Raw genomic sequence first — 25,200 nt, forward strand, 5'->3', positions numbered from 1 at the left:
TATTGAGACTGACACTAATAATGTGAATGAAAACAAGCTATATCAAAATATAAAAGATGTTTAATATTGAAACACTAAAGAAATAATATGATAATTTACTGATATTTTTTATAATAATGTTAATAATGTTAATAATAACTTGCATGTTTATAGTTTTTTCCTTCTTAAAACTCCACTATCCATCTATCTATCTGTCTGTCTGTCTGTCGGCATAAATGGAATATAATATTCATAGGTTTTCACTAACATAAAGGTTATGGTATGGCTGGTATGCCAGCAGTGTAGTACTGCACTCCCATAAAGCTGGTGCAGAACAAAATGGTCGAAGCAGCTGTGGCTTATTTACGCTAATATGACCTTGCTGACATCATCAGTAATATTTTAGACGGAAGACAATAAACAACAAAGTAAGCCAAAGTAAAAACAGGAGAGAAGAGAATTATGACACAACTCATAATTTTAATCATTATTAACAAGTATAGGTATGGATTTACACTCTGTTCATAACTTTGTTTTTGTTTGCTTTATGTAGTTTTGTACATATTCTGTGCGTGCAAGGCAAAGATAAACATGACAGTAGAAAATAAAATTCTCCCCTAGGATGAGACGGAGGCTCAGGTCGCTGACAGCACGGGGAGCTGAACTGAGGTCTGCCCTTACAAAACACACACCACTCTCCACAAGCACCCTGAGAGTTTGATAGACTGAACCAAATGTTGTTACCTCACAATATCTGACCACACATTGGGATCCTATCTGGTCCTCCCCATGATGGACTTGGTGATTACACATAATGTTGCCTAGTGGAGCGACTGAAACTGAACTGGTTTGAACGCCACATACTGATGTGATTCCACAGAAACATGCAGAGCTTTAGTGTCCATGTGTTAATCTGGAGACTGTAAAAGGCTTGATGTGAAGACATCTTAACAAGGCAAAAGAAAGAAGAACATTTTCCCACATGCATGGTATGATGGGACTTGTTAGAAATTGTGTAAATGAAATTGATTTGACCTCATTTGAATGTATAAATATAAAATATTCATATAATTGTGAGAAAATAACCAGAAAGGCTATTTTCTTTCATTGTAAATGTCTTTTGCAAGATGTTGGGACCCACCTCACCTTTATGTAGTAAGAGCGGAATTGGGAGGTATCGTTAAAAAATCCAAAAACATCCAATTAAGGCAAAACCTTAAGCTTTATGTAACCTGGTTCCAAATCTCCAGGTTGCCGCCCACGTCTGAAATTTTACTGAGGTGCAGAGCTGTTCTCCTGATTGGATGTTTCCCCTGAAACAGTCTTTTCCTTTGTGAGCATATAGGGTCAGTGCTGCTCCAGAGGCAGAATCCAAACAAATATGGTGCCAAGTAGGGCAACAACTAACAACTATTTTCATTATCAATGAATTGTTTGGTCTATAAAATGTCAGAAAATTGTGAAAAATGTCCATCCCAGTTTCTCCAAGGTGACGTCTTTAAATGTTTTGTCGGTCCCAAAGATATATATTCTATATATTATATGTTCTTCATATCTGAGAAGCAGAAAAAATACTTTTCTGACATTTTTGCATGAAAAATTACTTTAACAGTTAATCAATTATCAAAATAGTTGCTGATTATTTTCTGTCGAATAATCGACTATTCGAGTGTAAATGAAACTGACACAGCTATAGAGATGTTGTCCTGGACTGACTGAAATAACAGCCCTTATATAAGAACATTACACGGGATGCATTTCCTCATGAGAAATGTCTCGGTGCTGTTCTACCTGTTAAACCTTGAATTTATTTGATGGCCCCTCTAGTACATGAGGAAATGCTTTCTTCCTTGATGGTTTTAATTGAAAATAAAGAACACAACTAACAGAGCTTGCACAATGACAAGGAATTGTCACTGTGTGCTGCTGAGGTCCTGCAGTGATGTTACATCTATCGCCATATTGAGTGCTGCAGGAATGAGTCCTAAAACACGGAACTAAGTAAGCGTTTTAACACCTCTGGTTCCCTTTCCTCAATGTCAATAGGTTTCATTGTATGGGTTTTTGGTTAGATGTCTGAAATAAGGTCTGTGGTTGAAAGCTTAAGTTCAGTCCAGTGTAACATTTAGGAACATCTATTGTCAGAAATATAATATTCATATTCAGGTTTGTTTTCATTAGTGTATAATCACCTGAATATAGGAATCGTTGTGTTTTTGTTACCTTAGAATGAGCTGTTTGTATCTACAGAGGGGGTGGGTCACCTTCTATGAAGTCCATGTTGAACCACCATGTTCCTACAGTAGCCCAGAACGAACAAACTAAACACTGGCCGTAGATAGGACTGTTTGTGTTTTTTGCACAATTGGCGGCCAACGTAACCTGCTAATTTCCATAAATCTCACTGGTGGAAATAGGTTGCACATCTTGTATTCCTGCAGTTTACACAGTGTGTCTGGGGGAAATGTGAAACCAGCTACCTGCCTGGTGCCAGTGTGACGCCTGTTAGAGACTATTACGTACACTGCAGGACCTCAGTAGAATGGAGTTAAATGAACATGCTTGATATGTTGTAAAACAGATTACTTTGATTGACATGATGCAACCTAACTGGTAATTTGCTAATTTGCTGGAAGGATCAGCTAAAGGTGTGTTCAGACTGAATGCAAAGTGAATTTTAGAGGTGGCACGGTTGCATATCACTCACTGCGAAAAAATGACTACTTATCCTGCAGCTTTATGACTCAACGATCAGCGTAAGCAGATGAGATGATGATTCTGGAGCAAAAGAACAGGTATCGTCATTTCTGACATCAAGTCACACAGGTACACACCGTAGACACACAGTCAGTGCTTATGTTGCTAGCTAGCCACAGCTAACGTCTGTACATTAGCTTTTAAGGGAAAATAAGCTGCAAAAACAGCCCAGTGGTCACATTTGAACACATAATGCAAGCTAACACAACACAAACACAAACTATAACAGATTCTCCTAATCAACTCATAAAGTTAAAAAAAATCTAGCTTATTTTCAGAAGATGAAGTTTGTAGAACATTCAATGTATTTTTTCCAGGCACGCATACATTTGACCACTGGACCATCTGTGCAGTCCATGTTTATTTAACAACCAATATAGCAGCTGTACAGACGTACAGACGTACAGACGTCAGCTGTACACGGCCTCTCTTATTTCTGCCAATGCCTCTGTGGTTGGGTAGACCTACAACCAATCAGAGCAATGAAACATGTGATGTAGCGCAGTTGGTAAATTAAATTTACCCAATCCTGTCAGATAGCGGATTCAGCAGAACGTTCCACATCAGCAGCAGCCATCTTGTTTGTCAACCTTGCGAGGCAGCTGGACTATCTCTCCATCTTGCCAGGCTTCAAACTATGCACTTGTGTGTAGCAGCATGATTAATGCTGGGTGTGCGAGAAGTTAGCTCAAAAACAACAGTGGTGGTGCTAAGGAGGTTAGCGTAGACGCTACTAGCATCAGTTATATCAGAACTGGAGAGTATCTCTTCACTGAACGGCACTGAAGGCTTCTCTCCATGGAAAGGATGTTTTCTCTCTTCTCCTGACTGGCTTCAGTAAGAGTTTGACTACGTTATATGGTTCATTGATCTGATTGGCTGGAGTTTGCTTTTGACGGTGACAGACAGATGGTTCATCCAATCATCCGCTGAGTATTTTTTTTAAAAGGGCCTGGCTTTTCCTAAACAGTTTGAACAATGACCTCACAGATGGTTCTGTTTAACAAGGTTATCAACAATAAGGTTGTGCTCCTCTGTGCAGTCATCAGTATGAAACCCGCCCCATATTAGACAAACGGTTGTGATTGGCCCGACCAGATGTGTGAACGGGAGGGGGACCAGACGCATACCACACAAGCTTACTGTTTCTACAGAAGGGTACAACATTCATGCTGCTCTCAGACCTCATATACCCACCCAGTTCAGTGATGTTACAGACCCCTCCCTCCTCTCTCTCCCAGGTGTGCCCCTTCTCCTCAGGTGAGTCAGTCTGTGCATTTTATTTAGACAGAGGGGGCTCAGTTCTTTGGTCTGCTGGCTCTGCCTTTGTTGTGTGCTGTTTAGAGACCGCCTCTCCTCTCTCCTGTGTGCTGTTTCTCAGATCCACTGAGGCCAGATTGGTGCCTGGGCCCTTCTCCTTGTGGGACAGAGGACTCACTTGAGGGTTTTCTGGGGATTCAGCTGGGATTGTGCTGGGGGTCTTTTCTTCGGTGGGTGGGGACACCAGCAGTTTTTCGAGAGTTTGGGGCAATGCAGGCACTCTGCTGGGGCTCTTTTTCTGGGATGTGGGGGGTACAGGAGGCTTTTCCAGGATTTGGATTAGTGCCAGAGGCCTCTCTTTGTCGAGAGCTGCAGCTGGACCCAAGAGTCGGGGTGCTGATGCTTCTTGCTGAGCCTGAGCTGTAGAGGAGGGACACCCTGAGCCCGGGGCTTCCTCCTCTCCTGGAGGGGAGTGCTTGGTTTCAGCTACCGTCCCTTCGCAGCCAGTCCTTCCTCTCTCTGCCTTCAGCTCATCCTTCTGGACAGCCTCCTTCTTTTCTCCTGCTGTCCCTTTGTCACTGGCTGGGTGGATGAAGAACATACAGACAGATTGAAGGATACGTTTAGACCGCAAAAAGAAAAACAACAAATCAAAGAATACCAAAAACAGAAGGTAAGTTATGAGCATGACTGAAACACCGCTCTCACCCTCCTGAGCTCTTTGTGCTTCCTCCCCACTGGATGGAATTTCAGTGCAGGTGGGCAGATCGCCTCTGTTGCCCCGGAAACGGATGGGTGACCTCTGTAACACCGCCTTCAGTTCTAAGAGAGATGGAGGCAGACATAGAGGGGCTCGAGATTTATCGGAGAGCAGTGGCCATATTACAGAAACTTCTTAGACAAGGGTCTGAGATTCCCAGTGTGGTACTATAGAAGCAAATCCTAGCCAACTTTAGAAATTCTATCTCATCTCAGGTTTGAAAATCCTGACTACTTAGTTAAACATCGTTTATCAGCTTTTATGTCTGTTACCAAGCAACCAACATTATTCTCTCATCTCGCTGAGCTAAACAACTTTGTTAAGGATGTTTTTTTCTCATTGAAATAGACAAAAACTGGAGCGAGAACAATGACGGGCACTAAACTTCAAGACAGATGAGTTAGAGGGAACCTCGGGAGAAGACGTTCTTTTTAGGAAACAGTGCTAACTCTGGAGAATAAAGAGAGTTCCACCTCATTGACATTTGGTTGGTTGTGTAAAAGGAATAAAAGAGAAGACATATAAAATAAACAAGTTTAGCGAACACTACCTGATGGAAAAGTGTTAGGAACTGTTCATCTGTAATGTCTTCTTTTCCTAAATCAGGTCCCAACTCTAATTACCATGGTAACCAAACAGTTCAACGATCAGTGTGTAGGATTTAGCAGCATGTAGTGGTGTAGTTACTGACCGCACATTTTCGCCTCACCCTCCCTTTCAAGCACAAAGGGGAAACTACGGTGGCCGCAAAACACATAAAAAACGCAAATGCCCCTATGTAGAGCCAGAGTATGGTTTGGTTTACCTGCTTGAATGCCATCTTATTTGCAGACAAGGCGAATATCAGCCAATATATTGGTGCATCCCTACTCTCCAATACCAATACATCCTCATAAATGTTACACAGTGGACCTTTACGCTTTCACAGACGTTATTACTATAATAAGTATTTTTTATTTTTAGTTTTTTACGTCTTCATTAAACGTAGTCTCACCTTGTGTCATGGCCAGAGTGTCCTCGTGGACGGACACAGCCCTGCGCTGCGGAAGGGGCTTCAAGTGTTGCCGTGGCTTAGGAAGACTCTCTAGAAGAATAAAAAGCACACAGCTTTAAATCTACTTTTTGGAAAATTTTGAAAGATGTAATATTATAACAATTTCAGTGCCAATTGAAAAGAGTGAGCAAGAGACTGACAGAGAGAGAGAGAGAGGGAACCCTGATGGGTCGTATTATTTTTCAGATCACATTGTAACATGTTATGATCACAACAATGTTATATAAATATATTTGTTACATGTAAATGTAACCAAACCACTGAATGCAACCTCACTATGTAGGACATAAATCTATCTATCCATAGTGGTTTCACAGCATGACTCTCACATGGTGCCCATGTGGCTCATGTGTGACTATGTCAACTGTCATGTCACATCCAGGTGATAATGACCCAGAGGTGTTAAATCTGTGGGCCTGTTAACATGGTGAGTTTACAGACCACCATGAGCCCCCCTGAGCCCCCCTTTAAGGACCACCCCTTAACTGGTTTCTCATAAAAGCTCACAATTATTTGCTGTTACTGAGATCAGACAGACTTACCGTCAGTCACTGATTGTGCTTTCTCTGAGCGATCCTGTGTGCTGGGACCCCTCCATGGGGACGGGGCTGGAGGAAGCAGCTCTTTCCTGGGGGATAAAGCTGTGGCTGAACCCCGGGGACCCTCCTGGCTTCCATTCTAAGGATGAAGATCAGAGGGTGCTCAGTGGGACATGACACCAACAGTATGACTGCGACTGCAGTATGTCACAAATGATATTAGCATATGTAATCATAGAACAATTGTGTCAGTATGGAAACTGTGTTATGTGTGAGAGGTATTTCTAATATTTAGTCCCTCACTGATATTTGGAGTGAACAAAATATTAGAATCACTATCAAGTTTACCTAATAAACTGACAACTGAGTGTATTTGATTGTACTTGATCATTTTATGACCACAAGGATTCACAGTATTCTCTGTTGAGAACGTCAGAAAAAGTAGCTCCTTCCAAAAACATTAACATTAGAAAAAAGACAGAAACAATATTAAATTAGTATATAAGTAGTTCCTATTTGGTGCAACAGAGGGCTCCACTCTGTGTATCATACTGCTGAGAGTTCCACTCCTACTGTAAATATACTATCAAATATCATTCAGTCATTCATCACTTTCTAATTACAGAGCAGTGGTCCAATGTTTTAATACTGCATTTCCAGTATGCTGCCCCCCTAATAAACTGCTGAACTGGGGGAGCCACTCCAGCATGTCTTCAACCTGAGCCTGCAGCTGGGGAGGGTCCCAGTGCTCTGGAAGACTTCATGTCTCAACCTGGTTCCTAAGAAAAAACACTCCAGGGAGCCGGGTGACTTCAGACCAGTAGCACTGACGTCACACATAATGAAGACCTTTGAACGGCTGTTGCTCCATGTCCTCAGCCCCAGATCCACCATGCACAAGATCCACTGCAGTTTGGATACCAGGAGAAGGTGGGCGTGGAGGATGCCATCCTCTATCTGCTCCACAGGGCCCACTCTCATCTGGACAAGGAGAGCAGTGCTGTGAAAACCGCGCTTTTTGATTTCTCCAGCGCCTTCAACACCATCCGGCCGCTCGTGCTGAGAGACAAGCTGACAGAGATGAGGGTGGACCCACTCCTGGTGACCTGGATTACGGACTACCTCACGGAGAGACCACAGTATGTCAGACTGAAGAGCTGCACGTCAGACACTGTGGTCAGCAGCACCAGAGCACCACAGGGGACCGTGCTCTCTCCCGTCCTCTTCACCTTGTACACATCTGACTTCCAGTATAACTCGGGGCTCTGCCACATGCAGAAATACTCGGAGGACACTGCGATAGTTGACTGTATCAAGGATGGACGGGAGGGGGAGTATAGGAGCCTGGTCGAAGACTTCGTGAGGTGGTGCAGGTCCAACCGTCTGCAGCTGAACGCCTCCAAGACCAAGGAGATGGTGGCGAAATTCAGAAGGAAGAAAACAACATCACCAACCCGTGTCCATCGAGGGGGTCGATGTGGAGGTGGTCAGGACCTATAAATATCTGGGGCTGCAGCTGGACGACAAGCTGGACTGGACAGCAAATATGGACGCTTTACACGGGAAAGGGCAGAGCCGTCTGTACTTCCTGAGAAGGCTGGGGTCCTTCAACATCTGCAAAAAACTACTGCAGATGTTTTACCAGTCTATGGTGGCCAGCGTGCTCTTTTATGCTGTAGTTTGCTGGGGAGGAAGCAGCAGTAAAAAAGAGAGACACCGGTCGACTGAGGAGAGCTGGCTCAGTGGTGGACACAGAGCTGGACCCTCTGGTGACAGTGGCAGAGAGAAGGACCCTGGACAAACTGCTGTCCATACTGGACAACACCCACCACCCTCTGCACGACACCTTCACCAGGCAGAGGAGTGTGTTCAGTGGCAGACTGCTGTCCCAGTCCAGCTCCACCAACAGACTCAAAAACTCTTTCGTCCCCCATCAGACTGTACAACAGCTCTCAGTAAAGGCAGGGAGGACAATAGATAATAGACAATAGATAATAGACAATGGACGATTTCTACCTGTATTTTGCACATCCATTTGCACTGTTTTACTTCCATTTGCACCGTTTACTGTTTGCACCGTTAATTGTAGCTACTGTTAATTTTATATATTATATATATATGTATATGTATATCTATATATATATATAATACATTATATTTTATCTTCTATTTTATTTTTAATTCTATTCTTAAGGTTAGGGATTTTAATTTTAGTCTAATGTATGTTTAATGTATGTTTTGTATTTTGTATGCTACTGGATACTTGAATTTCCCTCGGGATAAATAAAGTATCTATCTATCTATCTATCTATCTATCTATCTATCTATCTATCTATCTATCTATCTATCTATCTATCTGCATATGCTAACTGTACTAGCAACTACTTAGTGGTCCAGGCTGGGAGTTTGAAAGACAGGGGAGGTTTATTTACACCTGAACCAGCCTCCAACTGACGGAGGCCAAATAAATTGTAAGTAACATCATATCGTATCGATAAGTCTAAAAGCATTTGTTTTTGTGAAGCTGGAAGTTATTTATTCTGTGTTTTGAGACTTTAACTGTTCTTTTATGTGTATTGTTACCTATTATTTTATCTTTATTTTTACTTGTTGAAGGTGATTTTGCACTTGATAATTCTCCTGCTTGATTTTATTTGTCATTGTCTTGTAAAGCACTTTGTAACAGTAGTTTTAAAAGGTGCTATATAAATGCAGTTATTATTATTATTATTGTGGTGGACTGTTGCTAATAATGTAATAAAAGGAAACATGTAAGAAGAATATCTGAGTGTTACAGTGTCCCTTCCCATAATGCATCTTGATTGTGTATTTTAGTATGTCCATTATTTAAAAGCATTTTAAGCATTTTTTAACTGCATTAGTCTTTCCATTGTAGTCTGTTGCATTGAAGTCACAACACCATATTAATTTTGTTTCTTGTTAAAGCCTTTTTTAATTCTTCAATCATAATTCTTTTACTGGGATTATACAGATTTATAATAACGATCTCTCTTTTATTCACCCTTGAAATTTGGGTGAATAAAAGAGAGATCGTTATTATAAATCAATAACAACTCCTTCTGAGTCAGTCCTGTGATTAATAAATAACATTTCTAATGTTAGTTACCTCCTGGATTACATAACACTTCTCTGTGACACTGGCTAAACATTGCTGCCACCTTGTGGTCTTTATTAATCTCTGTACCTAATGTTGTTGTTGTTATTATTATTATTATTATTTTATATAAACAATATGAAATATTGAAAAGATATTTTTAACTATATGAATTATTGTATCAATGAACTCACAGATCCCACAGATACAAATCTAACACTTATTACATTCTCACATATTCATCTTCAAAGTGTTTTTCTCGGTAGTGGTATTCGTTTAAAACAAGCCTTTGAGGTAAATAAATGAGACGACAGCTATGCCACTGGGTGTTAAGCCTTACATCTGAGTGACCTTCCCAGCAGCACTGAAGGAGTGCTGGATTACCTGTGCTGTAGTCTCCCCCGGCCTGCCATCATGAGTGTGTGCTCTGAGCTGGACTCTCTCTACTGAGATGCCTCCATCTGCAGGAGCAGCCGGGGTGGGGAAGGGAGGCTTGGCTGCGATAGCAGGTTTGGGTGGAAGGGGGCCAATGGGGCGCTCCGGGAGGGCGGGCTTCGGGTGAAGGGGAGGATCGGGTCGGATGGGATCCAGTGCTCTCATTGGATGCCTAGGGTCTGCTGGAAACAGAGGGTGAGAGCAGCAGTACATAACAAGGAGTCGTACTCTGTGAAGGATTCTGGCTGGTCCAATCAGTGACTCCAGGTTGGACAGATGTAAAACACAGAAACTGTGGCACCACAGCAGAGACCCTCCTGTGTTCTGTCGTCACAGGCCCACAGACATCAGGAAGGTTGTGCTGCACACAGACTGCTGCACACACAGCTCAGGCTGGGGGCCATGTTCATGATGTCACTGGCTCTTTCCTACACTTGTTTTGCTTTTAGTAATTCTAGGACAACAATGTATGTAAATTACAGTGACTAAACTAACAGTGACTAACAGCATGAAACAGATTTGCCTATTGTACATTACAATGTGTGCTGCAGGAATGAGTCCCAAAACCTGGACCTTCGTTAGCATTTTAGCACCTCTGGTTCCCTCTCCTCAAAGTGAGTGTGTTTTCTGAATGGCTTTTTGGTTAGATTTCTGAAATAAGGTCTGTGATTAACACAAGCCTTAGAGATTTTCACGATTGTTCTATGACATAAAATATGTTGTCATATGTCACACAGTGAATTTAGAAGCTTTTACGTGTCTTTAAAAAAGTGGTTGCTAACAAGTGTCTAAATGAGACTACAGAGGTTGTGACATTAAAACACAGACTTATGTACTCACTAGTCCGCATTTACAGCCTTGTTGTCTTCATACTACTATACTACTACTACATAAACTATTCTAACTATTCTAAGTTGTAAGTTTAGTGGTGGTGACGTAGAAGTCATGCCACCGTGGTTCGTTTATAGCCTAATGTTAGCTTTTTGATTCTGGTAATCCCCTCCAAAATCTGTTTGTGAAAATGATCTTGTATAAAACGTGTCATTTCTACAATAATCCAAAACCCAGTAGAACAACCCCATTGACTTTGTGTCAAAGGAACGTCCGGGTTGGACCACAAAAACACATCATATGCAGCACTCTATAGTGTGGAACATGTTAAACCATATTATAGAGCGTTTTGTCATTATTTTGAATCCAGTATATGACCTGCATGTTCTACTGTCATACAGCTTTTATGGAAACCATGAACAGGTTGATGTAGATGAGTTATTGCTAATTTTGTTAATCTATATTTTTGAAATTGTCAAGAAATCCCATGGAAAGACCAAAAGCAACAATTTAGTGTTAGTATCTCTCAATACTTCATGACTTCCCTACTCTTTCTGTGGCTCTTAGCTCATTGGCTCCTAATGAAGACGCAAATCTCACAAATTCTCACATTTCAGTTAAATTATCCTTTATAAATGCCCGGAGGAAAATTCATTCTCTGCATTTGACCCATCCTAAGTAGTAGGAGCAGTGGCAGCCACTGTGCGGTGCCTGGGGACCAACTCCAGACCTGATCATGCTTTGAGACACACAACGTTTGTTAGTAGAATCAACTCAGTACTGTTTTGACTCTGCACATGGGAGTATCAATATGGTCTTTATGTAGAAATGGGTGTAGACAGGATTGATACCTGATGAAGTGGACATGGTTCTGGGCTTCATGTATGTGGGAGGTGGTTCCGGTTTGTCCAGGATAGCACCTGAGGGACAGACACAGTAGACAGTGGTACAGCCAAAGGGCTATTTGAACCCAAAGAGTACATGTAATGAATACAATATTAACACTTGGACTCCATGGAAGGTGTAAATAAAAACAGCTCATTCTAAGGTAACAAAAACACAATGATTCTTATTTTATGTGATTATACACTAATGAAAACATATCTATCAATATTATATTCCAGATCCTACTAAATGTTACACACTGGACTTTTAACTTGAATTTGCAGTGTCACTGCAGATAGTAAAATAAAATAAAATACACAAATCCAAAAGTTTTGACAGTTCAGATTTGGAGGGAGATGTAAAATGATCTGCTTAAAACAAAAAATGATTAATGTTGCTGTGATTGAGACATTGTATACAATAACACACATGCTTACCTTCAGAGTTGGCCTTTCTCAGCTCCTCGTCTTTGTTCTACAACAGACACATTGGACAACATTAAACAATAACAACTTGCTATTGCATGACTGATCTTATCCTTCTTGCTAACAAAATGTGCCTCTCTGCCCAAACCTGAGTGGAACCAACCCATCGGGATATGTTCAGGCCCAAAGTTGCTGCCGTAGGGTTGGGCTCAGAGTAAGATTTGTTTTTTAAACATATATATAAGATTTGACTAATAATGCATGTTTTTAAGTGATAATAATATGTACTATATTATACACATAATGTAGTTTACTTTTGCTTGTATAAACTGTTCATGAAGAAATTTGGGTTGAATTGCTTCCATGGTTCAGGCCTGGTTCGGGCACGCTCAAATCTTTTTCAGGCTCAGGTCAGGTCGGGCCTGATTTTTTGGGTTGGATCAAAGCTCTACTGCTTGTGTTTCTGACGTCCTTTTAGTGATGCCACTTCATCACTAGCATGGTGTTATCACTGATAGCAATAATGAACAAAACATTTTAGATCAAGGAACCTCCACGAACACTTAGGGTCAGCCAGGGTTGATAATACAAATAAACACAATTTTTGAATAATCTGTATCAAAAAAGAAAAAAAGGAACCAGTCACACCCCTCACCCATCCTACCTGGCTCGTCTTGGTGTCAGCAGGTGGCGTTTTGGCCACGCCCATTCTATGTAGCATCACCTGAAGCCTCTGTTCAAAACTAGATGTGTTCTCAGACGCATGTTTCTGGAAGACGATACATGAACATTCAGAAGAATAAAGATGAACGCACACACAGGCTCAATGATGAACTGGCAGTGACAGAGAGGAGCATCCTCGTCTCCCAGCCCCTCCATGACATGCTGGTTGAGGACATGCATCTATCTATCTATCTATCTATCTATCTATCTATCTATCTATCTATCTATCTATCTATCTATCTATCTATCTATCTATCTATCTATCTATCTATCTATCTATCCAATATCAAATGATTAGCACAAACAATTTTCAGCTCCAGCTGAGGAATCCAGCACATAAGGTTTTAGCTGCTGCTGACAGATGCAATCGCATGAATGTAAAGAGATAAGTCCTTGGCTCTTGTTACATCTTTTATCTCTCAGTCTGATAAAGGGCCTGTTCATTCCTCAGTCTCAGTCTCTGCCCTCAGACTTAAAGGCCAGTACAGCCCATTTACAACTGATAAGTAGCACTTAAATTCCAAAAACGAAACATAGCTTTTGAGTGTGTTTTTCCTTCCAGTTAATATGCCAGTTAATATTCCAGCTTGGTGTTTTAGTGTGTACAAGGAAAAATAAGCTTTTGTATAACAATGACATAAGCCTGCCCAGTGAGGGACGGGGGCTATGTGGCTGTAATATATTTCTGAGATTTAAAACATTAATATAGCAGCAGTAACTATTCTCTATGTAAAGATATAGTGGAGTCATGGTGTCATCTTCTTCATGTTCATCATCATCAGTCACTACTATTAGTTTAGTTGTTGCTACTGTTGTTGCTGTCCACCTCTGTCTGTCTGTCTGTCTGTCTGTCTCTCTCTCTCTCTCTCTCTCATCCCAACTGGTCGAAGCAGACGACCACCCACCTGGAGCCGGGGTCTGTCCATTGCCGGTCTGCTCCATGTGCAGCTGAGTAGAGCAACTGAAACTGCTGTTTTATCATCTATGTGGCTGATTGTTGGAATAATTGAAAGACTAACAAAGGTGGTTTTAGTGAGGTTTATGTTACGTTGATGTTACGATGATATGTGAGGTAAAATTACAGTTTTTCTCTATGGAGTCTGGTAGAGAGTGATGGTGATATTACTGCTGTTTCTGGTTAAACAAAAGATATATCTCTGTAGGGATCCTTTCCATAATGCTGTCAGACTCTTAGAATAACAATCTGAGCCTGTCAGTGGCAGAAACAACAACTTTTAGTTGACAGACTTTGACAGTACTTTTCACAGCTGTTTTCATTAACCTGGATATATGTCTTCAGAGACCATACACTCAAGCCATAATAAAATAATTAAGGCTCATTTACTGTATTTATGTTGATTTTGTGTTGTGATTTCAATGTTATCTTCGTGGGTGTACCGTAGATTTGCAGGGCCTTTAATCTATTGTTAGTTAAAGAAAAAAACTTCGTGCAGAGGTTTCGCAGTGAATGTTTATGTGCAGAAACTGTTGAGTTTTAATAGTATTAATTAATTAATATATTATATATATATGTATATCTATTATATATATATATATATATTTAATACATATATGTATATCTATATATCTATATATATATAGATATATATAATACATTATTTTTATCTTCTATTTTATTTTTAATTCTATTCTTAAGGTTAGGGATTTTAATTTTAGTCTAATGTATGTTTAATGTATGTTTTGTATTTTGTATGTTACTGGATACTTGAATTTCCGTCGGGATAAATAAAGTATCTATCTATCTATCTATCTATCTATCTATCTATCTATCTATCTATCTATCTATCTATCTATCTATCTATCTATCTATCTATCTATCTATCTATCTATTGTGGTATAAAAAGAAGAACCATGCCTTCCGGAGCAAAATCATTTTCATGTAAGACAACGCACCATCCCATGCTGCAACAGACACCATTGAGGCCTAGGCCGCTATGGGCATTAAGGGAGAAAGAATCACGGTGTGGCCACCATCATCTCCTGACCTCAACCCTACTGAGAACCTGTGGAGTATCCTTAAAAGGAAGCTCTATGAGGGTGGGTGGCAGTTTACCTCAAAACAGCAGCTCTGGGAGGCAATTCTGGCATCCTCAAAGGAAATACAGGCAGAAACTGTACATGGACTTACAATGGATGAGAGAGTTGTAATGTGGTATCAAAGAAGAGCTCCTATGTTAATATGTAACTCGATCAGTAAAGATGTTTTTGATTTAAATAGCTTTGATTGAAGAAGAATTATCCCCTCTAATGCAGAAAATACAATAGATTTAGGTTTTCAATCCTTTAGAAACTATTAAGTGTTTTGAAACTCTGTTTTGCATAATAATTTTTGAAAACTGCATTTTGAGTTATTTTGCAAAAATGCCATTGTCATCATTGGTAATTGTGTTTGATAAAATCCAGATTACGATATAATTGTTGAGGAATAAAAAATTCTATTGACTGCCAATTATATCGACTATTTAGTAAGAAATACAAAAACAGTATATGCATAATAATTTGGAACACAGTGTAGATGATCTGATTTGTTGAGTGTATTGTCAGACTTACCTTACTGTGTGTGTCATCCTTGTCTTCAGGCTCCAATCCAGTCAGCAGTATGAGACTCTGGCTCTTGCCCTCCCTCAGTGACCTCTTGGTTACCTTCAGTCTCCTCTCTCCATATGGAGTCCCTCCCAACTTCATCTCCTTCATCAGCACACCGCTCCTCTCCTGCTCAGTGAGAGGGGAAGTGACCACAGGACTGGGGGTGCGACCTGGCAAGCCAGGAGCTGCCTCTTCTTCCAGGTTGGAAATAGTAGCGGTGGTGAGGTCAGGGCTTGTGGCGATGGTGGGGTAAGAGGGAGCGGTGTCACTGGGAGGCGTCATCGTGGTTAATGTCTTGGCAGGCACCATCGTTCCCCTCACATCGCCTGCAAGATGGTGGCTGGTGGCAACGGTTCCTTCTGTGGTGGCGGCATCATTACAAACGTTAGCATCCTCCACTGACCTTGCCCCTCTCCCCTTCTCTCTCTCCCTCTCTCTCTCCCTTTCTTTGGCCTCGCGGAGGGGTCGAATGAGGTCTGCAATGGAGGTCCTTTTGACCTTCACGCCCTCTCCTCCTCCATCTCCCCCTCCTGCCTTGGCAGCTCGGCTGGCTCGAGCCCTCTTGAAGGCGAAGAAGTCGCCAAACTTTTTCTTGATGTTTTTGGTGGGAAGTGTGGTGGTGGTGGGGGTGGTGATGGTGGTGACAGAAAAGGAGGCAGGGGGAATGGAGGATGTAGAGATGGGTGGAACATCAGTGGATGTAAAGGATGTGTCAGTAGATGGGACAGAGGGAGAGGTGACAGTGGTGGTGGTAGAGGAGGTGATATTGTCAGACGAAGAGGAAAAGGGAGTTGAGGCTGAGGGGGTGGAGCTTGACTCTGAGGGAGTGGCTTGGGCAGAGTTTGACTCCTCCCACCGGCCTTTTCTGCAGCAGGGAGACAGCAGAAAGAGCAACAGACAAGAAGAGACACTCAGTACTACAACTACTGCTACAGGACTCAAGACACATGCTCAGATCAGGTACACAACAAGAAAGGTCATGCAAACAGCACACAGAGCAAAAACGTCCACCAGTGGCGAGACCTGGCGCAGAGATGTTGGTCAGTTGTTCAGTTTGTGCTGCTCATCTACTCAACACTTCAGTCCAGTGCAAGATATCTAGATGACTACCGGCAAGATTACCATGAAATTTGGCCTGGATATTCATTGCTTCCTTATTAAACCCCCTGACCTTTCGGCTTGTCAGATAAAAATTTCTGTCCAACCAACAAGAAGTACTCAGGGCTCAACAAAAAGGATTGGCCGATTGCCCGGGAAAGTAAAATGGAATGTCTGGCTAATAAATCTAGTAACTCACTTACATTTTTTTTTAATGGACTGTACTTGTATAGTGCCTTTCTAGTCACACAAAGGGCTTTTACACTACTACCAATTCACACACAAATTTACAGTAATGGCAAAGACCATCCCACGCAGAAAGTTACTCATTCACTAACATTCATACACTATCAGGAGCAATTTGGGGTTCAGTAACTTGCTCAAGGACACGTAGACATGCAGCGAGAAGAGCCAGGGACTGAACCGCCAACCTTTTGATTAGTGGATGACTCGCTCTACCTCCTAAGCTACAGCCACCCACACATGATGGAAGTAGCTAAGTGAGCCATCTTGCTTCCTTCTGTTGAGAGTTGGACATGTACAGTACCGATTGGACTCTCGTGAGAAAATAGCAGTGAGTAAAGACAAAGTTTATGTGTTTATGCCAAGAGCATTTTAATTATCCTGGAAACAGGAGTTTAGTTGGGTAGCATTAGAAGATGTGGGAGAAACTTCAACTGTTTGCTGCAACTTTGAGAGCAAGATGGATGGAACGGGATGTATTCCGTCCAGATGGATGGAACAGGGTCGTTATTCAAAGACATGTTAAGTATCCGAAAAACGCTAAAAACAATTTGTACAGGAGCAAGTGAAAATTTTGTGAAAAAAAACTTGATGTTGAACACTGGTACCTCAAATACAGTGGCTGGACTAAAGTTTGCTTGAATGAGACTCATGGTTGACCCTGAATCTCACCTGTAATTCCATGGAAAAAAACTGAACTCTGCATACACATCACCTTCTAATCTAAAAGCTGATGGCTATCGTATTTGCAGAGGCTTTCAAGTGATTAACCCTTTTGATGTCAATGATTCATAGTGAAATGCACAGACTTTCCAACACCCTGTCTACAGTGGACAAGAGTTGTGTTTTTTGGTTATCTGTCTGACAGGGACACACCTGTAACAGTGGTAGACTGTGAGGCCATTTTGGCATAAAAACAATGAGTATACAGTTCTATAAATCCATCAATGCAGTGGACAGCAGCTGCTGATGTGGCGCTGCTGATGTGTTGCTTTTGGTACGTGGCTGGTGTCGACAAAGGGTGAAAATGAAAATGTAAAATGGACGCAAACAGCTGTGCGGTCAGCAGACATGGTTTTGTTCATACTACATTGGATTTCAGGAGCATAGGACTACGGGGGAGGAGGGCCCACAAAGACACTAAAATAAATAGCTGTGGATGTGGAGATGAGCCCATAGATCATTAGGGTCTAGGGACTAGAATTTTGTGCTACACCCTATTGGATGTAGTTGTTATACTACATGTATTAGTATGTATTCTATGTATAAACTAGGTTAGTTTATTAGGAACCAGGTCAAACTGTCACACAACAAGCTAACTGCTCATAGCCACCTAATAACACACGCCAGCTAACACAATTGACTGATTGAGTGATTACAAAATGCCAATTCATTCTTAATTTCTGGCTAAAAAAAATATAACCATGTTACTCCTTTTCTGTTCAGTGTGTGAAAACAGCAAGCTCAGGCAGGTCAAGAACAGAATTCAGACAAGGAATGTGTGTTTATGTGATGTTACACTGAGGGTCTGTTAAACACTACAAACACATTCACCATGCAGGATGCACACACAGCTATGCGGAAATTAATCCTTTATTACAAAACAATACACTCTTATCTCAGCAGTTATCGGTAGTTATCAGGTGACAACTGGCCTTTTTTGGGGGGAAAATGCAATAGTATACACTTAATAACAGTTAGAACTCTTTGTTCACTCACTAGTTACAGTAAATCGTCATTATTGAATGAGTAAATTGCTTTTCTTGACCCCTTAAAATGGGGGCAATTAATTTATTATTATTATTATTGTTATTTCATTTATTCATTTATTTATTCATCAAAAAGTAGAGATGTTCTGAAACCAACTTCCTGATATCAAGTCCAATACCTGAACTTTGGGTATCAACCAATCTGATACATGTGCTTAAAAAAATAGATATAAGCCTGATTGCTATCATTGTTGTATGGCCTGGTTAAACCCTTTGTCAGAGTCAGAGTAGGGCGTGTCATGACTTCGGAGAGTAGGGCGGGTCATGACTTCGGAATCCTGAGGAAAAAAACAACGGGACAGTACTGGGAAGTAGCAGAGTTCCGTTTTGGATGTGTTATAGTAGTGTTAAAACATAGAAAAACTGGGGCAGACACGGACTGGTTAAACTTGGGGAACCTAAACAAGAAGAAGATGTAGGTACAGGACATACCACACTTACTATACACGCTGTCTCTAAAACAAAAATTTAAAACTTGTTTTTGTTATGGTTTTATTTTTGAAGTTTGATAACTGTTTAATCGCTTATAAATTAATTAATTAATTGATTGATTACTATACACGCTGTCTCTAAAACAAAAATTTAAAACTTGTTTTTGTTATGGTTTGTAATTTTTCGAGTTCGGTCTAGACCTGCTCTATTTGAAAAGTGTCCTGAGATAACTTCTGTTATGATTTGGCGCTATACAAATAAAATTGAATTGAATTAGATTGAAATTATGGAGGCAGCATGTACTGTATATTAAACTTTTTTTGCAACCACCCCTTTCCCCCAGTGATTACTATTGCAATTCCATAAAGTTTGGGGCTTCACAAGAGAAAAGAGAAAAAAAGTTGTCAAAATCGATGAGGTCAAGATATCCTGACTTTTAATCCCTTGTATGGTCTGATGGGTATTTGATCTGATCTGAAGTATGCCTAACCCCAGGGTGGGTATCACGGATACTATTTTAATACTTCTCATTAACTGCTGTTGGTAGTCGGAATTCAGGAACTAAGTGTATTCCACACTTCATTGTGGTCTTCTGCCCCAGACAGATGGTTATCACTTAATGTTAAGCATCAATTAAATTGATAAGACTGAAGAATAATCTCACCTCTCGCATTGTAAGCATAGATATAAAATGTGATATATTTTATCAATGATTTGAGACATACATTTCTTCCCCTCCATAAATGGACGTAGAAATACAATTAAACATCTGTTTGCGTATTGTGCTTTCCCACTCATTAGACCTGTCAAAAGAAGTACTGCAATTTCACCAACTGTGCCGCATCGAGGTGGTTCTCCAACACCAGCAGTCATTATGCATAGCTATGGCTATTTATAGTGCATTTGTAAATGTTTTATTATATTATTATATTAAGTTAAAGGTCAAGTGTGTAGGATTTAGTGGCAACTAGTGGTGAAGTTTCAGATTGCAACTAACTGAACACCACTCGCATCTGTATTTTGACAATTTGGGAATTACTTGGGCTGTGAAGTGTGTAGGAGAAACTATGGTGGCTGCAAAAACACAAAAGGTCCTATCTAGAGCCAGTGTTTCATTTGTCCGTTCTGGGCTGCTGTATAAACATGGTGGTCTAACCATGGTGGAGATAAAAAAACAGCTCATTCTAAGTTAACAAATGTACGATTCTTATTTTCAGGTGATTATACAGTAATGAAAACATACCTATGAATATTATATTCCATTTCTGACAATAGATCCTTTAAAATGTTACACACTGGACAGTCCCTCCAGAAAAACGCGATTATGCGATCGCATAATTCAATGCATAATCAGCCAAAGTCCGCATATTTATGCGGGGGCCGCATTTTTTCAAATACGCCGCACTTTTGCCGCATAAATTGCCAATTTCCGCGCAAAATATGCAGGGCTTGCATGATTTCATAATCCCCGCATTTTCGTTGCAAAAAAGTCACATATATCTTAGCAGAAAGTTAAAAAATGTTGCGTTTACTTCACGCAAGAGCAGCCATTTTCCCCTGTTGCCATGGGAATGTTATGAAGTGACGTAATTACGCGACGTGAACATCATCGAAAAGCTGCAAACCCCACGATGAAAACCTTACAGTTGTAAGTATATTAGTAGTATGTAAATTTACGTTACAGTAATAGATTGCACTTTGTGCATTGGAAGCACTTATTTTAACAGAAGATGTCTGTTTTGTATAGCTACCTCTGTAAAACAGGAAGCACACATTTTATTTTTTTATATTTTATTTATTCATTTTAACAAAAGTTGTAGCATATTTCTTTTGTAAAGTTACAGAACTTGTTTGACTCATCAATGTTTTGTAAGTTTGAGCCATGTGTTTATTAAGGTCTGAAATAAAACAAGATGAGAACTTAAATATTCCCAGCACTTTCTGTGATGTAGTATGCTTGCTTATCATAGGAAGTAATAAGAAATGACTCTTTACATTAAGCTAGTAGCCTAGTGAGAACAGGGTGTTGGGGGAATTACTTTTTTTTCTCTTTTTCATCAAACCGCAATTTTTGCAAGTTCCTGCAATTTCATCGCATAAAATTGCATAAATATCCCGCATATTCCATCCCATTTTTTAAGAAAACGTGCCGCATAATCAGGATTTTTGCCCGCAACAATCACAAAAAAATTTTTCTGGAAGGACTGACTGGACCTTTAAATAATCTAGGTCTCAGTCATTGGTTTTAGTCTTTATTGAAATTCCATATTGGCATCAATGTGTTAGATTCATTTTAAGCCCTGTTCTTAGTAGAGAGTAGTAGTATACTGTTGCCATAAGTGGATATTTGTTGGATAATACAAAATGTGTGTGTGTGCTGTGTGTGTGTGTGTGTGTGTGTGTGTGTGTGTGTGTGTGTGTGTGTGTTAGTTCAACTCACAGTGCATAGTCAGGGATGATTTTCTTGGTGAAGAACTCCTCTACTCCTTCATCAACTCTACCCATCACCTCAATGGCTTCATTTTCTACCTTTGAAACTGGCTCCTGTAACAAAAAACACAGTATAACATACAGTGCTACACCTTGCATTGTGTGTGTGTGTTTGTCTGCCTTCCAGAAGACACCAAAATCAATTAATATATCTATACATCAATCTACTCTACCTGCTTATTCCTATTCAAACGATATTGTGACATTTGGGAAATCTTGTTGTGAGTCAGAGAAACAAATGAGAGAAAGGCACTAACAGGCACCCAACAGCCAGCATCATTATTCCGAACTCTTTTCTTAACATCTGTAAAAGCATTTATTATCAGGAAAACAGAATGAATTTAAAGATGCCATTGGTCATTTTTACAAGAAAAAACTTTTTGTCATATTTTCTTAATTTTTCACGATATCCTGACAGTAGTACATGAGACAGATAATGTGTGAAAAATCTGGTTCCTCTGGCTCCTCCTAATGCTCCTAATGGGATTTACAAGAATCCACCGGGCCTAAATAAAAACAACCAAAAGATGCTTTGGGCTGGTGGCTTGAAGATAGTTGATTGTTGATTTTCATTCCCAGCATCAATATTTACTTACACTATTTATATACTTGGGAATGAGACTCAATAATCAACTATCTTCCTTCCTTTAACACACTGTACATTTATACTGTATTCTAAAATAACTCATCAGCCCATACATTTAAGCCCATTTGCATTTTTCATTATTAGTGCAACTGTAGATTAAAAGCACTGGTTTTGAAATGGACGTGCTGAAGCTGCGTGGACTAAGCAATAGTAGCTCCAGTTCAGGACAGTTGTCATGTGCAAGCATTATTCTAATCGGGCCAAGCCCAGTCTGCAGAACCACACATACAGTATATTAGCCTACCAGAGTTGCAAACTAACCCTTAAAAACCAATGTCATTTTTTTCACATTTCTGTCTGTTTCTATATGTAGCAGCACACAGTGATGGGTCACTTCAGCTAATCTGTGGTATTACCAACTCAAGAAAATATCATGAAGGCATTAGTTAACTTATATTTGAAGGTATCCTGGCACCAGCCTGTTAGGTCCAAGCACATGAGGCACAAGGCTGAGACTAAAACAAGCAGAAGGATTCAATGTAGGGGAGGGACAAAGGCAAGACAGTTACATTTAGTGAAGGTACAGTAGGAGGAAGAGTCAAATAGAAGGACAATATCAGGACATTTTAATGGTTATACAGAAGGACAGCCATATCCACTTCCAGAGGAACTATAAACAAACTAAAAAACAAGGAAGGGTCATTACATCATAACACCAGTGTTCTAATGCTGATTGATGCCTGTTCTATTAAAGACTGGGAAATATACTAAAAATAGATAAGCATACTGAAACGCAACATATCAACGTCGTATGACATTTGATGAAGAGATGACTCTACCAAATGAGAGAACTCCAAAGACTAAATTTGTCAATTTGTTTATTTACTGTGGGTCTCCAAATGGTATCCAAAAGGGTTTATAGGCAATACTTTACAGGGATCATGACGAGTCAAATACATTTCTCACCATTGCAAATAAGAAAAGGTTGGTAAATGGACCTGTACTTGTATAGCGCCTTTCTAGTCTTCCGACCACTCAAAGCGCTTTTACACTACGTGCCACATTCACTCAGTGTCCATCAAACAGAAACTAACATTCATACACATTCACACACCGATGCACGGCATCGGGAGCAATTTGGGGTTCAGTATCTTGCTCAAGGATACTTCGACATGTGGCACCAGGAGCCAGGGATCAAACCCACAACCTTCCGATTAAGGAACGACCCGCTCTGCCTCTGAGCCACAGCCGCTGCAAGTGAAGCAACCCTTGAAAATGTTGAGTTTAGGATAAATAAATATTGTTGACAAAAACCATTCAACTTCATTCCTTCTCTCTTCCTTTAATTTTGACACAGGGGCTGCTTAAGGATGATAATAGTTAATGTTATGGGAATATTATTTCCTCATTTATGTCAATCAAAACCAAAATCAACACTATCACAATGAATGCAGCTATTTAGAAAGTAGCTATAAGAGCAACTATTTTGATAATCAATCATTTTAGTCACCTTTTAAAGAAAAGGACAGATATTTGCTGGTTTCTGCCTCTCAAATGAGAAGATGTACTGCTTTTTTATCTTATGTGACATTATACTGAAAGCCTTTGGACTTATGAAGAGGTCCCCTAGGAATCGTGATGAAAACGTGTCACTATTGACCCTCAGTCAATAGTGACACCCACAGTCAGAACCTCTGCCAACTTCCTCCTTTCTTGTATGCTATAGGCTCTCGTCTCTGTTAAAAAGACAACCACATTTTGAAGACGATGATGAAAAGATAAAGGAGACACATCTTAAATTAGCTAGCTATTGTTAGCAAAATGCGAGCTAACTAGCTAAATTATATAGTAAGTAATGCTAGTAAATTAGGTAGCCAGTTAGCTAGCATTAGCTCTAAGATTTACTTTATCAATCCCCTATTGGGGATTTTTATTCTATACACAGTCTGAAATGCACACTCATGTGCAGGGCTTGTGGACATGCAAACATGGAGAGAAACAGTGGAGTGATGGGCTACCATGAGCAGTTTTTAGGGTTAGGTTGAGGTGCCTTGCTCAAGTGCACAGGAGATGAAACTGGCACCTCTCCAGCTACCAGTCCACACTTGGGAACCGGCGACCCTCCGGTTCCCAAGCCAAGTCCCCACACACTGTGCTAATGCCGCCCACACTGAGCTACTGCCGCCAGATGTAACTCGCTTGATGATTACTTAAGAACTACTGTCAGTCTCTAATAAAGGCCTTAAAGGCCCAAAATATATATAAAAACTCTACACATCAAAGATGGTAACAGTGGTTTACTTTTTCATCAAATGACTAAAACTAAATCAAAATCAGGTGCCAAATTGAATGAATCCAAAGTCATAACAATGGGATTGTTTTCATGTTGATGAAAGCAGTATTTGGCTCTATCTTTCAGATCCTTCCATCTATCTCTATCATCCAGTGAATATTATGTGCCTCTCTTTCATTCTCTGCCACCTCCTTTACTGCCACCTGTCTCTATGTGCTACATGCCAGCACGGCACACAATTGTTGGCATCTCTCTCTCTCTCTCTCTCTTTCTCTCTCTCTCTCTCTCTCACACACACACACACACACTCACACTCACACATAAACACACACTCTTGTTACCAAGGGGCAACAGAGCTGTCTCCACATACCAATCTGCACACCCACACACTTACGTTGTAAATGCAGATAGTCATACATACAATAAGCTGATGAATAAAACAACATTTATACAATTTAAACAGTTTCCATTAACATCCTGTCAGAGGGTTTTTCTTACAAGTGTTGATACAGTTAGGTTAGTGTCTGTGGCTCTGCATTAAGCTGCTCTCTGCTTACCCAGCAAGCATGCTGAATGAACAGCAGGGGAGCAAACACAACTCCTCCCATGGGGGCACAGACAGACGAGCCAAGGCCGCAGCACACTGCACACACCGCAGGCCTGACTGGGCACACTAGAGCAGGTGGAAGTAAAGCTTTAGCAGGCAGCAGATGGGCTGGAGAAGTTGGTGTGGCAGCAAGCAGTGGAGGAAGAGGCCCTCACACCTTATTAGGAAAATTATGTACTAACTTCTACATCTTATTTTCTATCATCTACACTGTAAAACCAGAATGTTGAAACGGATTACATAGGAAATTTTAAGTAAAACTAACTAACTTTTGTCAGTCAAAAAAACATTCTTGATCAAGTAGCTTTAGTA

At 40.5% G+C, this 25,200-nt stretch overlaps 1 protein-coding gene across 2 annotated transcripts in view; it reads right to left on the reverse strand.

Annotated features, from left to right (window-relative positions):
* Positions 1 to 439: 439 nt before the first annotated feature.
* carmil2 (capping protein regulator and myosin 1 linker 2) overlaps positions 440 to 25,200 on the reverse strand; it is a 70,540-nt gene continuing 45,779 nt past the window's right edge. Inside the window, exons 32-41 of one of the 2 annotated variants that reach the window (XM_051383126.1) lie at positions 21,353 to 21,456; positions 15,335 to 16,235; positions 12,705 to 12,809; positions 12,053 to 12,089; positions 11,582 to 11,650; positions 9,849 to 10,078; positions 6,353 to 6,488; positions 5,751 to 5,840; positions 4,705 to 4,818; positions 440 to 4,578 (exon numbers count right to left, since the gene is read on the reverse strand). In XM_051383126.1, coding sequence (XP_051239086.1) covers positions 4,016 to 4,578; positions 4,705 to 4,818; positions 5,751 to 5,840; positions 6,353 to 6,488; positions 9,849 to 10,078; positions 11,582 to 11,650; positions 12,053 to 12,089; positions 12,705 to 12,809; positions 15,335 to 16,235; positions 21,353 to 21,456 — 2,349 coding nt within the window. In that variant the 3' untranslated portion in view covers positions 440 to 4,015. Of the gene's footprint in view, positions 4,579 to 4,704; positions 4,819 to 5,750; positions 5,841 to 6,352; positions 6,489 to 9,848; positions 10,082 to 11,581; positions 11,651 to 12,052; positions 12,090 to 12,704; positions 12,810 to 15,334; positions 16,236 to 21,352; positions 21,457 to 25,200 lie in introns of both variants that reach the window. The other variant, XM_051383125.1, reaches the window with a different exon arrangement.

This window comes from Dicentrarchus labrax, unplaced genomic scaffold (genome assembly GCF_905237075.1).
Source record: "Dicentrarchus labrax unplaced genomic scaffold, dlabrax2021, whole genome shotgun sequence".
Classification (NCBI taxonomy): Eukaryota; Metazoa; Chordata; class Actinopteri; family Moronidae; genus Dicentrarchus; species Dicentrarchus labrax.